A 17601-nucleotide genomic window follows, 5' to 3' on the forward strand; every position below is an offset into this window, starting at 1 on the left:
GAATGTTCATGATAAAATAAGAAACATGTTAAAGTTAGGAAAATGGCTTTAGGTTTGAAACTCAAAAAACGTGCTTCATCATGGCTGCGAAGGTGTGGTTCGATCTGATTTGATTGACAGTGGCGTCTCCCCGGTGGCTGACATTTTTTTTATTGATCGAATGTCCGGAGAGCAGGTCATATCTAATATGAGCCTGTCAGAGGCAAACACAGGGAGAGGAGAAACAAACACATGAAAGTTGTCCTCATACAACTCTCATGTACCCCTGAAGTGGCCTTTTGTTTATTCCGTCTGCATGTATCTGTTAACCTAAATGAACTGAAACGAATGAATTATGATCAGTGTGCGGTCGGACACCAGGCCTGGATCCAACGTAAACTCACTGTTGTTCAGTTAGGATCCACAGTCTTTCTTTGGTGTTGGCTGCTGGTACCACTGTGTGTATGTTGTGGTCTTTAAGTATTCAGTATGGCCTCAGGGCTTTGTGGGAATTAATTCCTGCACTACGATGGTTTCCGCCAATGTACTGCAGGCCCGGCAGCTCACCAGGGCTAAACTGACCCCCCACCACGCCTAAACATCAGGGATTTCAACTAAAACATGTTATATGAGCAGCAAACTCCTTTAAGGAATAACTGAGTGCGTAGGTGTGAGTTAGAGACTGTACAGCTGAGAGAGGAGAGACAGAGCATGTATGTGTGAGCACACGTGTGTGTGTGTGTGTGTGTGTGTGTGTGTGTGTGTGTGTGTGTGTGTGTGTGTGTGTGTGTGTGTGAGATGTTGTAGCTGTGAACATACTAATGCAGTGTGGGTACAGTTTAGATTTTGTCAGTGAATAAATTCAACAACTTCTTAACAACAGTAACAGCATCCCAAGTGGAAACCCTGACTACTTATACTGTGACACTGGTAAAAGCATCAGCGACTACAAATTCAATTCCAAACCAGTTAGGACTTAATGTAAAATGTAAATAAAAGGGGAATGTAATGTTTTGTAAAACACAATTTGACCTATATTCCACTGAATTCAATACAAAGGCAAGTGAGGATATCAATTGTTGAAGTTTCGAAAATGAAATTCTTTCTTATTCTTGCTTGAAATAAACCTTAAGGTGCTCAAAGGTCTGGACTTTCTGTTGTCGTAATTTGTGCTTCATAATGCACCACACATTTTCAATGAGAGACAGGTCTGCAGGCAGGTCAGTCTTTTACCTTGAGTCTTTTAGTATGAAGCCACACTGTTGTAGACATGCAGAGTGTGTTTTGGTCTTGTCTTTCTAAAATAAACAGGGTCATTCCTGAAAAAGATGTCATCTGGATAGCACTATATTTCGCTCCGAAATCTGTATGCACCTTCTATTTTTAAAAGTTTATCAGTTTGAACATTAAATTTCTTGTCTTTGTACTGTATTCAATTAAATACAGTTCAAAAACAAATTGCAAATTATTGTATTCTGTTTTTATTTATGTTTTATACAATGTCCCAACTTTTTTGGAGTTGAGATTGTAATATGATTCCAGTTTGGAAATTGCTAAATTGGATTGGTGCAGTAAAATACTGGAAACCAACTCTTTCTAACAGGGCTTTTCTGATAAAACCAGTTGAGAAGCGAACAGGCAAACCATAAATACAGACATTTCTCATGTGAAAGAACCACAACTGTTCTAACTTTGGTAGAAAATTCTGTGGTTTGCTCGGACTCCATTGCTCATAGTAAAAGTTGATTGAAAAGAAAGTTTTCAGAGCTTTACGTTTCAGAGATACCTAATCTTTCATATTCGTTATGGTTGTTACGTGTATTAAATGTGCTCCTGACTGGAGTTTCCTTCCTTCCTCGCATACAATCCCCACTAATTAGAAGGAGAGGGGAAGATGCCTTCTTGTGAATGGCAATAAATTAATGAGGGCCCTTCTGTCTGCTTAAACTCAGATAATCAGCTAAGAGGCACCCTGGATTCAGATGCACAGCCCCGTGTGTGTATCCCATAGCTCTTTGTTTTCACCAGTGTTTGTAGTGAAAAGCACAAGCTGTCAGGTCTGTTCACACTCTCTGCACAGGATAAACACACACATACACACTCTCGCACACACAAACAGAAGTTGAGAGTAGAATTTAACAGTCAAGTAAAAAAGCGACCACACACACACAGACACGCATGCATACTTGCAGCAATCAAGCACAGACGCAAACCAATTTGGACCGAGACGCAAATAATTCTGAGCACACACACACACACATTTCCATGCACACATGCATGCTCATATTTCCATAAACAGTCATGCTTGCACACACCAGAGATGCTTTGAAATGCATAATGTCGTGTTCTGAGTTAGACTGAGGGCAACAAGTCATGGCTAATAATACTGGGGGCAGGAAAATATGCCTCCATTGTCCTTTGTTTACTGGCAGAGATACGGTAACAAACAAAAAGACTAGGACAAAAAGTGTTTCATATCCCCCAAGCCACAGTAACGTGCCGTTTCCCAGCTCTTTAGACACACACACAACATCTGAGTCATCTTGCGCCGGGTTCAATTCATTAAATAGAGGCTCTGGTTCACTGGGGATTTGCACTGAGATACTCAGGCATGTAGTTCATTTTCTCCGTCGCTCCGCCAGTCTGATTGAAGTTGACGGCCTTTGATCTTGATGAGCATGTGAAAGTAAAAACATGCACTAAGACAAGGCTTGGTGTTACTTATGAATGACGCCACGCTGATGTCATCCTCATGCTCCAAAGTGAGATCTACCCGGAGTGAAATTACTTTTATCCCAATGAATTAATGAGGTTACTGGAATAAAAAAAAAGGAAGGTGAATGAACATAATGACCTCCAGGACTTTGTTTGCTTCCATAATTGGTTTCTTGTTGTTTCCGCGCACGTACCTCAGACAATAACCTCCTTTCACAGGCCTTGTCTGAGTACCTTAGAACAGCAAACAGCCAAAACAAGCACTTCCACGTCTGACACCCTGCAGCAGTGAGATGTAGAGAAATTTGTTCTCTGATAAACAGCTTTAGTCCCCTAAGGAAAATGGTATGTCATGGTTTGTTTGTGCAGCCCTTCTTTGGCGGTAGCTGCGAGCGTGATGAAAGAAATCAGTACAGACAGAAGCACATACGGGAGATAAAACTAATTTTGAAGAGCTATGTTCATGTTGGGTTTGGAGAGAGAGCATAAGGGGGACAAGGGGGTCCAGAGACTTGATATGTGGCTGAAAAGGTCAGCTGGGTTCTTATTGAGATAAGAAACAGATGAAAAGGAAAAGGTCAATTCATCAGTTCCCTCTTAAATCCCTCCTGCTCCTCCACGGTGAGATTTAGTGGACTGACTGATAAAAACCATTGACTTCATGTCTTATGCCAATTGTGACATCATTTGTATCTGAGGAGTACAGCGAATAGATCGAGGCCAAAGTGTGCGTGATTTAACTTTCTTTTTAATCTTTTCTTATCTAAAACAACATTGTGAATGCTTTTGAAAGAAAAAAACACAATTCATAGGAGGAGAGAGGAGAGCGAGTGGAGTTGGGGGAGGGGCTTTAGCAAGAACAAAGTGGTGACACAGAAAAAAAAATTCTGACTGTTTCACAGCAGTTACACTCTAAAGCACAAATAAACAGGGCCACACCTCCTTACAATGGCAGATATTGTGTGCATGCAGCCAAAGCGAACCTTCCTGTTGCTGTGTCCTCTCTGCTCTGTCTGTGTGTCTATCTCTGTCTGCAACTCTCACAGACAGCGAGCAGAGGAGAGACATGGAGACGGAGATGTCCTTACTATGGTTGGGCATCAAGAACCAATTCCAAATAATCATTCAAAATTTTAATTATGATTCTGCCTATTGATTCCTTCACAAATTTCTCTTGCACTGGTTTCACATTATGCTGCAAAACATCCACCATATGTCAACCTGACCATCTGTCTGCACCTATAGACACACAAGCTGAATGCATGCATGTCTTCCCATCTTTTAATGGCCTTGTCCTTTTAAAACGTCTAAAATTATTCTTAGTTAATCTATTCAGCTGTTGGTAAGTTTCTTGACTAGAAGCTGAACAATGACTTCTGCAAATCTTGTAACAATCACCTCAATTGAGCAAAAGCTATGCTTCAAAAAGCTTCACAAGGACTTCTGTCGTTACAGTAAAGTCAATGCCAAAATATTCAAGAAACCAGAAAAAGATCAAGCTATCAAAGGCGGATGCTGAAAAATGTCCCAAACACAGCAAAATATGAGAAAATAAGAATATACAGGCAGAGGGCAGGGTCTCTGCAGATACAGACACCATCACACACACTTCTAGTGGGTCATAAGTGATGGCTGGATTTATTTTTATTTAAGACTATTACTGTAAATTGTGTTAAAGGAAAATACTGCATAGTGTGCCTTTAAAAGCAAACTGCTGGAGCGACTGCAGTTCGTTATACAGAAGCAGCCAAGCGTCTGAATGTGTGATTCACACAAAATTAGACGATGAAATCTTCAGTTACACAGCCAGCGTGAGGCTGTGGTTATGCAACACTCTCTGCAGCGTCTTCAACCTGATCAGTATGGGAATAGCATTAGACGCTGAGAGGGGAGCTATAGAGTGGGGAGGTAAATACTGCTCCTTTGTAAACAGCCTAAGTGGAAAAAGATCATCTCAGCATATTTAGATCTCAATTTCTGCTGCTGGGAACCCCGAGACAGAGAGCGGCGAGGCTCACAGACATCCATTTGTGTTGTAATCAAACATGGCTGGCTGACAGGTCAGGCTTCTGGTTAGAGGCTGCAGGATGAAGCATAATAAGAGCATTGGAACTGATGCTGGGAATGGGGCTGATTTAGAAAAAATGTTCTTTATATTAGCGAGGCATGAAGAGGATTTGTGTGTGTGTACATCTGTCCATCCGAGCTTCAAAAATATGGACTTTTGTATTGCTTGTAAATTGTAAAAGCAGCCCAGAGAACCCAGATTATATTTCAGGCCAATCTTTCCTCGGCGGACACAAGATCAATCAAGCAGCAGGGTTTTTTTTCTCTCCTCCCCCTCTTTCTTCACTTCTATCAATTTTAATGGTTGAGGGACATCTTTCAAAAAACATAATGGGACAAGAAGATGGATGAGAACATTTGTAGCTAACCGTCTGACGATAGAAGACGAAGATGTGGTGGGGGCTGAGAGCAAGGTTTAGCCTTCATGTACCATCACAGGGACATACATAGTCACACAAGCAAAGAGGAGGTTTTTCCTCAAATTGAAATTTCTATTTCACAATAGGTCTGCAAGTAACAAGGCAGGAAGCTGTCACAAGTAAGAAACTGAAACCAAGGAACTTTTTGCTCAATTTGTTTAAGAGGTTTCTTCAAACATGATCCTTATCTTTCACTTGCTATTACCAATCAGCGCTGGATTGTATTTTATAAAAAGGGCTCCTTCGGTCGTGTAGTTGACACTTACACAGGCTTGTACCTTCAATAATAAAAACAGTGTGTACAGTGTCTTTTTTGTTTCACAAAACAAGATTAAACGCATAATAAGTAAGTTCTGCCGCTAGGGGTCACTCTCACATCATGAAGTAGCGTGGGATCATAGGAGTTCTTGTCTTAATTGTTAAACAACCACCGTTGCCAATTAACATCTATCTGATGTGACTAGGGCAGAAATCATGCTAACGAATAAGGTAATGTATTCAAGTTTTATTCATGTTATGTTTAGACAAGTTCCCCAACTTTGTTCTTCACTCTCTGATGTAACCAATGTTATAGCAACTGGCAGCCAGAAGGAAATGCACCATTGCGTTGAATAAATTATGTATTTCTCTGAGTTTGACCATTGTTGGAAACATTTAGGATGATGTAGGTACACAACTCAGCAAAATATATAACATAGGTGTAGCGTTTTAATGATTTTAATGTGGAAATGTTACATAATAGGCTACAGCTTTAAAACACTGTTAAGCAGAAAACAAAAATAATAAACAGGGCCCAAAATGCCTCCTTTGAAATCACCACACTGTTATCAATATCAAACTTCCCTGACACAAAATCACCTGACTTTCTTCCTGACTGACTGAAACAGTCAAGGAATGTCTTTAAGTTCTTATCAGAGAAATGTAAATCATTTGTCATGTTTTGTACTGACAATTTAGGGAGAGTTTCTTGACCATTCAAGCTTTGGAGGCGCTTCCACTGTAACTCGAGTAACATCGTCAAAACAGAAAATGAACTTTTACTTTCAGAGCCCTGGACGCCCAAGATTACTCCTCTCCCGCTTTGCAACTCTATAGACTGAATGCAAAACAAATACCCTTGCTTGCAAAGATAACAAAAATGTACACTGCTGCAGGCTTTTCTGTATGTGCTGATCCATGCAGCCCGCTGCGGCTTGCCAACCTTTCTCTCAGAAAGCCTGGCTCTTGTGATAGCTGCTCAACCATTTATTGAATGCATAGCCATTACACACATGTGCAAGTGGTGTCGCAGAAACAGCAGCAAGTCATCTGTGTCCTCCTTAGACCTCCTCTGGTCCACAGGATTCATATCTGGTGCTGCCACACAGAGTGGACTATCCACTCTACTGCAGCACCTAAACTCCTGGGAGTCGCCCTTCACACCAGGAACAAATGAATTCCAGATCTACCCCATTTCACGTCCGTGTGTCCTGTCGTGTCAACCTGGTGACTCTGCTCAACATGACATTGCTAAACTCTGAGATTCCATTACAGCCAGCCTCCTGAGCGCTGTCACACTCTTAAAATTCATGAACACGGCTTTCTGGTTTTATAGTTAGAATATTCACTAAGACTGTTTTTGTTTCCTGTAGACAGATGTGTGTGTCTGTACGTGTGTGTGTGTGTGTGTGTGTGTGTGTGTGTGCTGTGTGTGCGCCTCATTCTCATTCATATGCATCAGCAAGTTATCAGGGACTGCTGTGCCTCATTGAGCTGGGAAGCTGCTTTCCATTTATTTCTGAAATGCAGCGGAGAGTGATTCTGCTCCCGTCTAATAAAACTTATAAAACTGGCTATGCTGCCTTCAAAACTTCGAGTAACAAAAAGGAAAGCCGGGCTCATTGGGAAATGACAAAACAGGATAATGAAATATAGAGGGTCTGTACTCTACGCTGCTAAGGATGAAATTCATTACGCAGCAACCTTAAAAGTGACTGGCTGCTACTGTAGCCTAGTGGTGGCTTACTATCAGCACTAACTGCATTCTGGCACTTGAAGGTGTCCTTTTTCTTTTGACTGCAATCCTATTTACAAGAAAGGTTTTTGTCAAAAGATAATGCAGACCATTAATGCATCAACACACTTGCAGACTGCAAAAATCTCATCCTACCAACATAACTCCGAGCTACGCTGTGTTGCTCCTCTCATCAACATCTGCCATCCTGCTAATTAGCCCCAAAAAAGCCACACATCACTGGGTTTCAGCGGTGCACAGACAATGTGTGACACTCACGAGGGGAGCTCACGGACACAAAGGGAATTACAAAGCTCTGCCAGATCACAGAGCGAATCAACTACAGTATGTTATTGTCTGCAAAAACGGCCTAAGCAGCAGCAGCCTGGTGGAGATCGCAAGCTGTAAGAGTCTGGTCGACCATAAGCGCTGAGAGCTGCTGAACCTCAGGTCAGTAGGTTCAACAAGGTTTTATCCTTGTTGACCAAAATGGAGAAAAAAAACTTAGTACACAATTCTTCTCCTCTGTGCAGAGAACAATCACTGGAAGGTCAACTAGAGTGGAATCCAGCAGAGAGGAGGCTGGAGCAAAGGTTGAAACAAATGTAATCAAAGAAGATGAGAGATCAGAGGAATCAAAACAGAGAAAGAAAGAGAATAAAGGGAGGATACACAAGGTATGATCAGCAGCAGACATAGAAATAAGAAACCAGAAGAAAAAAGAACAAGGCCACAGGAAGCAGAGAGATTCCTGTGTCCTCTTGTCCAGGCAAGAAAGCTGATACAATAAATAAAAAATGTCAGCCCTGTGAGATAGCTTTGCAGGCCAGCTGAGAAAGGTGAGCACATTTCCATGCAGAACACCCGCAGCCGTGAGAACAGAGGGAAAGGAGGGAATGGAGAGAGAGTGAGGGAGCCAGCTAGTCATAAATCTCCCACAGCTAGTGGGGTCAGGCAGACGGGGAGAGTGTCAAAATTGTTTCTGGGTGTGAAGGGAAGGGGAGGAAGGTGGCTAACCAACCACTGAGACTGACTCCTGCTCCTCGAATCAACCCGCTGCAAGGCCGGTCAGTCACGCTGTGACACCAGCAAACCACTTCTGCCTCATTTGCATACACACATTCACCGACTCTGCATAATCACAAGAGTGGAGTAGCGTGTGTGTGTGTGTGTGTGTGCGTGTCTGTGTGCGCATATGTCTAGATGTGTGTGAGCAGCAGAGAGACAAGACACACAGACAGAATAAAGAATTGAGCAAGAATGATAGAAAAAACATGGAGCTCAGAGAGGGTGAGAGCTGAGCAAGCTAGACAGATGAGACGATATGTAAGAAAGCGGATTAGGTTGCCAGCGGTGTGAGCGGTGAGCGCAGCTTCCCGCTGTCACAACACACTTCTCCTGACCACAAAGACACGGTGACACACTTCTATAGCTGCAGGGAGAGCTCCACTGCCTGGAGGAGACTCTCCTCCCTGTCTGTCCTCCTCTTCATTTCTACCAACGGTGTTGCTGTTTTTATGCATTTGCTGTGCTGTTGCCGAGGGTGTACTGCTTGTTTTGTTTTTCTCTGGGGACATATGTGAGTGTGTGCACAAATATGTACATGCAAGACTGTGACAAGAGGTGGTTTTCTATGAGGTATGTTTTTTTTTTATTGGTATAACATTATTTCAAACCAAAAGTCTTGATAACTACTCTTCTACCTGCATAAATGAGCTTTCACCTGTTTGCTCCTTCCCTTAATTTCCCTCTCACCTTCCTCTCCTCCCTCACACTTTCTCTAACAACTGCATCTTTAACGGCTTACTTTCTATTCCCATCCCAGTCTTTATCCTCCACGCTCTATATCCTTCCCGCCTTCCCTCCCACAGTGGTGATCAGAAAGTAGGTGCTGATGTTGCAGCTCCCGCCTGAACTAGCTCGGTATATCACTGGGTGGACAGACATGCGAGAGAGCTCCTGTCAACAGCGAGTGTGCCCTGGAGACTGGCCCACTTGGCGGATACTGATCCCCTCTGCTAAACCACGAGAAAAGGAGTCAACGATATTTCTTAACAACTGGTGCGGAGAGAGGCGCAAAAAGCCAAGATAAGCACCAAGACAGCACTATTTTTATGGTCCTCCTGAGGAGAGGCGGGCACTGCAGTGGCGGCTAACTATTCATCTTTCATGGATCCCGGACAATTCTGTCTGCTTGCTAATATTAAACAAACCATTAGAGAGTGCAACCTCCTGTACCGCGGCGCTTCCTCAAGCAGCTCCAAATCTGACAGACAATGTCCGTCACTGGAGTTGGTCTCAAGTTGCACACGAGCTGAAAAGCTGGAGGCAGTGGTTAACCCAAGATAGTTTACCACCCCCGCTTCTTCTCATCCCGTCCCTTCACAAGGGTAAAGAGAGACATTTCACGTCTAATTAATGCACAGGATGGTTGTATAAAACGGCTAATGAGGCTGTGATCACAGTGGCGTGAAGGCAGGCGCAACTGGAGGAAAGGGGTGGGGGGTGTGTGTGTGGGGGGGGGTGGCACTACTCCACTTCCAGGAGACGCTGAGCTTCACAGTTATTAGCCTGTCACAGGAAGAGGGCTGATGGAGAGGCTGGAGGTAGTTAGGTGAACGCTTGCTTTTCTGCTCTGCTTTCTGAGATTCTGTCCTCTGCCCGTTTGTCTGTTAACTCACTTAATGCTGACAATTACTTGTATATAAAATGCAGAGTATACATTCCTTAAAGGTGTATAATTATTTTCTAGTTGCATCAGAAGTCTAACAAAGCATGAATGAATCTGACACTCTGAGACTTGCATGGATGTATACTGTGCCTGTGTCCTGAGATCAAGACCATTAAAGCTAGGGTAAGAGGTCCTGGAGTTGCTGGTTGAGTCTCATTCCCAGGTCATCAAATACCGATGTTTTGGGAATGAGTCTCAACAATCAAATATCTTATCGACCTGTCACATCCCCAATCACGGTCTTGATTTTCTAAAGCATGAAAAAAGAGCAAAAAGGAGGAGCAGAAGTCTTGTTTTCTCTCAGACCATTTGAATTAAATTGTGTTCAGTGTTATTTTGGAACTTTTGTGCGATGACACAAGAAATAAAGCTTTAACACCAACTTGTTCTTCGAGAAGTTAAAACAAATCTGCTGCCACAACACTCACAACAGAAGTGCCAGAAGAAAACTTGAATTGTGAAATTTCAAGTATTCAGGTGCTACTATTTTATAAAAATGCAGCCCATTCATTCAGCAGGATGAATGGGCTGCACACTGGCTGCTCTCTAAGCAACTGCTCATTACTCAAAACACATCTGCTGGTGAGTAAGAAGCCTCTCACTACATTACGCTGCCTCACTTTCATTTTGTGTATTAATCCCTCATTCATACCTTTTCAATCTTCTCACTGAAACACTCCCAACAAGGCTCCTATCTCGGTTTGGACCCCTTTTTTTCAAAAACAAGCGGCAGCAACAGCCCAGAAGTGCTCTCCTCATAGCACGTATAATGAATCACATACAACAATCGATGCCAGAGTCGGCCGTGCCTCTGCTCACCTGTGCAATCTCATACAGCAGCTTGTAGTGTTCCTCTCGCTTCTGTAAAGTGCACAGATTGCAGCCCATTATAGTCGTCGTGGAAACGCCAGGCGTCCAATTCTCCCCGAGCAGTGGTGGTACGGACACAGGGGGTAACCCTCCACACCGGAGCGCTGGTTCTCATCAGTCACTCCTTAGCAGGCAGCATCTCTTTCAGGCATCCCATTCACACACACAAACGTCATAAACAAGCCCAGCTCAAAAGGACCAGAGAGCTCCAGCTGAGCGTAACAGATGAAGGTTCAGATGTGATGAAGAGTGTGGCAGCAGCTTCAGCACTGGTACAAGTAGCAGCAGCATCAGCCGGTGTGCGTCTCCTCTCTCCTCTCCCGCTCCCTCTATTTCAGACTCACACACTCATGCACACACTCTCATGCCGGAGTTGTGACTCTCGCTCACTGAGACACTCCCCCCTTTTTCCTCCTTGGCATCAGCGCACATGACTACGTTGGTACCAGCTCATGAATAATGCCGGAGAACCGCTGCGATATTCATGAGGGAGGCGGGAGCAGGGGAGGGAACTGATGGAGAGGGAGGAGCGTGTGGGAGCAGGAGCGCCGGTTCATTAAAACTGAGGCACAGTTATACAATAAGCTCCTTTGTGTGAGCAGCTCCTGTGAGGAGCCTGGGCAGGGCTGACTGTACCGAGACGACACACACTGTGGGCTGAGGAGACGACACACACTGTGGACAGGCGAGGTTTTCTAAGGCTGATGGGTAACTTAACTGCATCTGATGCTCATGAATTGACTGTTTATCTGCTTCATGAGTGGGTGACTCGTAGAGTTTATTCCTGAAAGAACCACTAACGCAAGGAAAGATCAAGAGGTGAATACTATTACAGCAAAATAGGGTTGCAAATTTTGCCTTAACCAATAATGGAAAGCGCTAACAATCAACTATTCGATCAATAATTAATAAGATAATTTTTCAATTTTTTTCCCAATTTTTTCTTGGCTTTTTTTTTTTTTTTTTTTATCTTTTTTTCATCATTTTAAGTTGAGGTTTACGTTTTTTTCCTCTGTCAGACAAACAATGTCAAATGAGGCACTATTAGTACAATTTCTCTATCCATTATTGTCAATTAATGCATTTTTAATCAGTTAAATTCTCAATGGCAATTAATTGATTGATGATTTCTCATTAACATTCCTACATCAAATAATGGCAATATTTTTAGTACTGAAATAAATTGTTCATTTAATAATTAGCTGATCCCCATTTTTTTTAAATTAACCAATTGCTTTAATTTGCCACTTTTCTCTGTTTAATATCACTTTGTAAGGAATATCTTTGTGTTTTGGATTGTTGGTCTTTCTCACTATTTTATAGACTAAACAATTTATTGAGAGAAATAATCAAAGGTTCAATCAATAATGAGAATAAATACACAATAGGGTTGGGAGATTAAAACAACAAACTGATTATACACCTATTTTCTTTATCAAACGACAAAATAAAACCCTGTTTTTCCAAAACTGTCTTGATCAGTCTTTCCACAGTTCCATCTGTCACCAACTTTGGTTTGGTGGAAATAAATCCCCAATTTACCATGTTAGGTTTGAAAATATTCTGGCTCTACAGGCTGTTTTCCTTCCTCTTGTTCTTCAGCTCAGTGCCTCTGACTGTGACGCTGAATTAGAGTCTGTCCCTGAGCAGCGGCTCTCACTTGTTCTTTGGAGGTAGACCATTAAAATAACAAAATAAAATCTCAAAAAATGCCCTGAAAAACAGAGAATCAAAAAAACGATGGACTGGCCAAAGCCCTGTGTAGATTTCCTTATTACCTATTTATTACAGAGGAAATTAATTATAGATAGATTTACAAAAAAGATAACTGCAAGTATTTTTGATTAAATTTTTATGCATTTTTTCAGGCAAAAATGTTTAATTTTCACAGATTTTTCTGCTTTTCTTTATTCTATTTGTTAAGAAACCTAATATCTTCAGTCTTGAAGTGTTGTTTGAACAAAACAACAAATCTGGTGATATCATCTTGGGCCTTTGGAAATTGTGATAGAACATGGTTTAAAAAAAAAAAAGTCTAACATTTCATTAACCAAACGTTTAATCTATTAATTGAAAAAATGATCTGCAGATTAACTGATGCTGAAAATAATTAGTGGCAGCTCTTCTTATAATGATGAGATGTGAGATTCATCACAATATAATGGTAAGTCAGCAGCACATACATCCAAAATACAACGAACCTCAACGCTGCAGAACCCAACTATCTTGTAAGTCAAATATGAATTGACACAAACTGCTACGGATGAGCACTGGCATAATGTAAGAAAAACAAATTATTGCATATTTATAACTCAGTAGGCACTACAGGTGTCATTGATAATGGGGGTCCTCGCTGCAAATTGGCAATCAGCAAAGCCAGAGACTTCACAGACAATATATCAACCAGCGCCTTCGCTCAAACTGCGATAATTGCAAGACAATAGACCTCAGCTATTGCCTCCACCATGGAATCCCCCTTCACTACCAGGAAGCTTCACTAACGAGCAATAATTGTTAACAAATTGGCCTCCCAGCCAACAGCGGGGCTCGCTGTGCAGAATACAGCTAAGAGTAGATGAGCGCTCATCAGCTGGCTACTGGGCATCCCACCCCCGGGGATTCCATAATCCGATTTTCCGGGCTTTAATTTTGCTCCACAGCCTGGAGGCAAGCCAAACAGAGACCTACATCATACAGCGCCATTACAGTTAATACCATCTACCATCCCGGCTCTTCCATCTCTGCCACCCGAACCATCCTTTGCTACCATCCGCTCCTCATCCTGAAGAAGCCACAAGGAGTGGGTTTTCTGCAGTTGCCAGGCAATATCAAATCCATGAAGTGCTGTTCACTAAAGTGTCAATTTGACATCAAAGGGTCTTGTTGGGAGACTGAGGAGCGGGGATATAATATTGCATTTGATGAACAGGGGTGCTATGTTTGCTTGCGGTACAACGGACTATGAAGAAAATGTGACTCAGAGGCAGTCTTCTGAAATTGTATATCGAGGATTGAAGTGATTGTGAGCAACGAGGACAGCCTGTCTAGTTGTCTACAGTCAGCACAGATAGAAAATGTGAAACCATCAAGGGTGGAATACAATGTCCTGCCTGCATAGAGAGACAAATATCAGATTGACAGTGTGCTGACAGTATCCGATATTAGCACACATGAAGAACTGTACTCCAGGCTCAGCTCTGGGTGACCATCGCTCTGTGGTGTTGCACCCGCTGACCCGGAAAGGTTAAGATGGTCATCGGTCACCCAAATGGTCTTCCTCATCATGTGTTCAGCGAGACTGATACAGTAGCCTCTGCCTGCGGTCAAGCAGCACCTCTCGATGGGATGCGCACAGTGAAGGATGCTCTTTGAGGAGTGCATTAAGACTGATAAAAGCTCTCCCGAGGTGTTTTATGGCCGAGGGTTTTACATTGTGACAGCATGAATTTACCTGAGACTGCATTTCCAATGCGACCTGAGGGCACGATGAGCACATTATAGATACATTTAGTAAAACCATTTACTTTCTGACAAGGTGAAGCTGTAGTGGATGTATAAATCGTCTCTTTGCCTATGGAGAAGTAATGATCAGGGTTAACAATGTATACTTAAAGGGATAGTTCACCCTAAAATGAAAATTCAGTCATCATCTGCTCACCCTCATGCTGATTGAAGGTCGGGTTTAGTCCACAAAACACTGCTGGAGTTTCAGAGGAAAACAGTGTTGCAGAAGTGAATAGTAGCCAGTTATCAAATGTCAAATATCAAAAAAAAAAAGACAGAAAAGAGAGCAAATAATGCCTCAATAATGCTCATCTGCCATAATCCAAAGCCCCGACATGCCGTTCACTTGCGCGCTCCACACACACGCCCAGTTTAGAAGACACGTGTGAACGTGCCTTCAAGCTACGGTGAAGATTTACACTAAAAACACGGAGTAAATTACATCTTTCAAGTCAGCTTGGCATGTCGGGGCTTTACGAGACTTAGATTACACCAGGCGAGCAGTATGGAGGAATTTTAAGGTGTGTTTTTCTTCTAGGTTTGAGAACTGGTCACCATTCTCTTCAGCTGTTTGAGAGATTCTGCAACACTGTTTTCCTGTGAAACTCCAGCGGTTAAGAAGAAGTCTGAGATATTTTACTTCAAGATTCAAAATGTGAGTCAAAACAAGTGTTTATTGTTTTATATTGTTTTGTTGTGAATAATAAACTCTCTCAATAATTATCTAACACTTGCAAGGAAAGTTAAAGTAGCCATTAGGTATAAACTCTATATTTCATATTGACGACCTTCTCATGTCCTTTCGACTGTCCCTTTCCTACTGTCCAGCGGTCGTTCATCATCCAGTCTGCCCTTTGCCTGCTCGGCTAGAAACAGGCCCTCAATCGTGTTCATTCTCTCAGTTAATGGGCCTCACCTCGCTGGGCATGGAGAAGCGATTTGTCCTCCCCTATGATAGGTGTATTTTGAGGTTTCTTCAATTGCATTTCTGACAAACTGATATTTGAGCTCACCTTAAACCTGGAGGTATAACCTTCAGCCAAGTGTGTAATGTAGGTATATAGTCGAGCTGTAAACCCTTGTGGCCCTCAGACGTGTCTGCCTAATGCTCACAGAGCGAAAGAGTATTTTTCTCTGTCAGTACATACATGCATACAGCAAAATGAGCAGCAAAAAGACATCTGATCAGGACGCCGGCAGCATGGAATATGAAGTCACAATCAGTAGCCACAAACTGTATTTGTATCGATTTCTTGTTCTGGGATAAATACCGCCGACCGCCACTCGCCAGAGCACAAAACTTGGATCAATTCAATATTCCACCACGCCTGGTTCAACAGCATGACATCTGAATGACTTTTAAAGTAGGTAATATACTGAGCGCATTTTTCATTTCCATTCTGGCAGCAACTTTTCAGTACAGCTGCGGCTGCCAATCAAAGCTATTGTCAGGGAAGCTCTTGGCAGCGGCTTAGGTGAAAGAAGACGCTCGTCATCCGAGAAGCTGATATTTCATGTATTTCAAGTATGAGATGAGTTTTATTTAATCTAAGACACAAAGCTTCGATTTTTGGACAGAAAGGCTCGGCTCATCCCAGCGAAGTGGAGGAGATGTCTGTATTCCAACACTTGTGCAAGCTTATGGTAACCTTGACAACAAACAAGAGAGCATCTTAAAAAGAGCTGGAGATTTAATAAGACGCACTTATTGCTGTGATTACTTGTCTATGGTGATGTCTGTCAGGAATATCAAGTGTCCCTGCAGTGTTTAATACATAAACAGGTTTATTAGGCCTGCTCTGACACACCAGGTGGGTGGAAATCTCTTTGCTGTGAGCGCTGAAGATTGAAATCCTGCTCACGTGAACGGAGGGCCATGGGGATCTGAGAGTGGTTTGTGATGTGACGCGTGGCTCAGATCTGATCGCCCGCTGCCACCGTAAAGCAGCCGCTCCTCCTGGGTATCCATGTGACCTGATTTGGGAGTAATTAAATGAGGCCCTTTTGTGAATGAATCATGGGCACAGCCCGCTTCCTCCAATGACAGCTTTGACGGGAGTCGGTCCGGTGTGCGCACACGAATGCACAGGTGGGTGCTTCAAAGCCACCGTGGCCAGACCGTGGGAAGCCAACCAAAACATCTTTCTCAATGACAATAAATTATTAAAAAGGTCTGAATCTTTAATTCATGTGGGAACATGACCATGGATAAAAATAGCACACTGTAGGCTGCTGTGCATGGTAACACTTGCCATATTGCTTTTTAAGCAATCAACATAATGGCTATCTAATTCATGGCCTGAAAAGCTATTTAAACTCATATTTCTGCCCACACAAACTGTGTCTATGGCTTTTTTTTTTTTCAAACTATGCAAATTGCACAGATTAATTATGAATAATTGGGTTAGCTGACCCTGCGATTAGCATGTTTAGCTAATAATAAGACAATATTTATGTATCTGCCTCACTTATAATGTGATGTCAGTAACCTAGAAATATTTTATGAGCAAATCTTTCTCATAAATTAATGATGATATGTTAAAGATGAATTCTGGCATGAAATTCACATTTGCTTTGCTGCTAATGAGCCTCTTCTCTGAGACGTCGCACCACTTTTGAGGAGTTTTCCCTAAACTTGACATACATACATACTTACATGACACACCGCAGAGACGCCACAAAACACAGACGTCCTATATGAGATCAGGTTAACCCTGATGCCCCCCGTCTGTCTGCATGAAGATGAAACAAAGTGCACATCAGACAGGAAGCTCCAGCTTTTCACCGACTGTAAAACTGCTGAGGAAGTGACATGTGCCAAGATTTTACGGTTTTTGTCGAGGGGAAGAAGCAAAAGTCAAGGATGAAAATGTCTGTCTGTGAGATCAGGATGAAATATGCAGTAAGTCTGAGTGGTGCTGCCAACACCTACAGAATCAGACAGTCTGCGTGAAATATGCATGGCTGGAATTACGGTGGATCGACATTGCAATACAATAGTTTATATTGTGACAACTATTGTTTTTATATCTCTGTTGCTACTTCAGGCAATGCTGCCAATCAATAAGCTGGACTGTTTAATGGTTACATTGGATTTACAGGATTTTTACATCAATATGAATAAAGCCAATGTTTTTTCAGGAATTCTTTTACGGGATTAGCTAAAAAAAAAACATATTGTGATGTGTGTATTTTATTTATCAAGGGTGTCAGAGTGACTTAAGCACATCTCATATATTTGTTGTTATTACATATTATTTGGATGTTACATCTTCAGGTAATACCTGCAAATTATAATTCACACCTTTGATGTAATAGGGGTG

General features: G+C 42.3%; 1 protein-coding gene across 2 annotated transcripts in view; it reads right to left on the reverse strand.

Annotated features, from left to right (window-relative positions):
- The window catches only part of LOC146316846 (PDZ domain-containing RING finger protein 4), a 156754-nt gene that overhangs the window by 55331 nt on the left and 83822 nt on the right, over positions 1-17601 (reverse strand). Inside the window, exon 1 of one of the 2 annotated variants that reach the window (XM_084733264.1) lies at positions 10724-11169. The exons of the other annotated variant lie outside the window; for it this stretch is intronic. Within the exon in view, the coding sequence (XP_084589390.1) occupies positions 10724-10792 (69 nt within the window). The 5' untranslated portion in view covers positions 10793-11169. Of the gene's footprint in view, positions 1-10723; positions 11170-17601 lie in introns of those variants that run through there. 2 annotated transcript variants of the gene reach the window in all.

This window comes from Lutjanus erythropterus, chromosome 13 (genome assembly GCF_056507025.1).
Source record: "Lutjanus erythropterus isolate fLutEry1 chromosome 13, fLutEry1.hap2, whole genome shotgun sequence".
Taxonomy (NCBI): Eukaryota; Metazoa; Chordata; class Actinopteri; order Lutjaniformes; family Lutjanidae; genus Lutjanus; species Lutjanus erythropterus.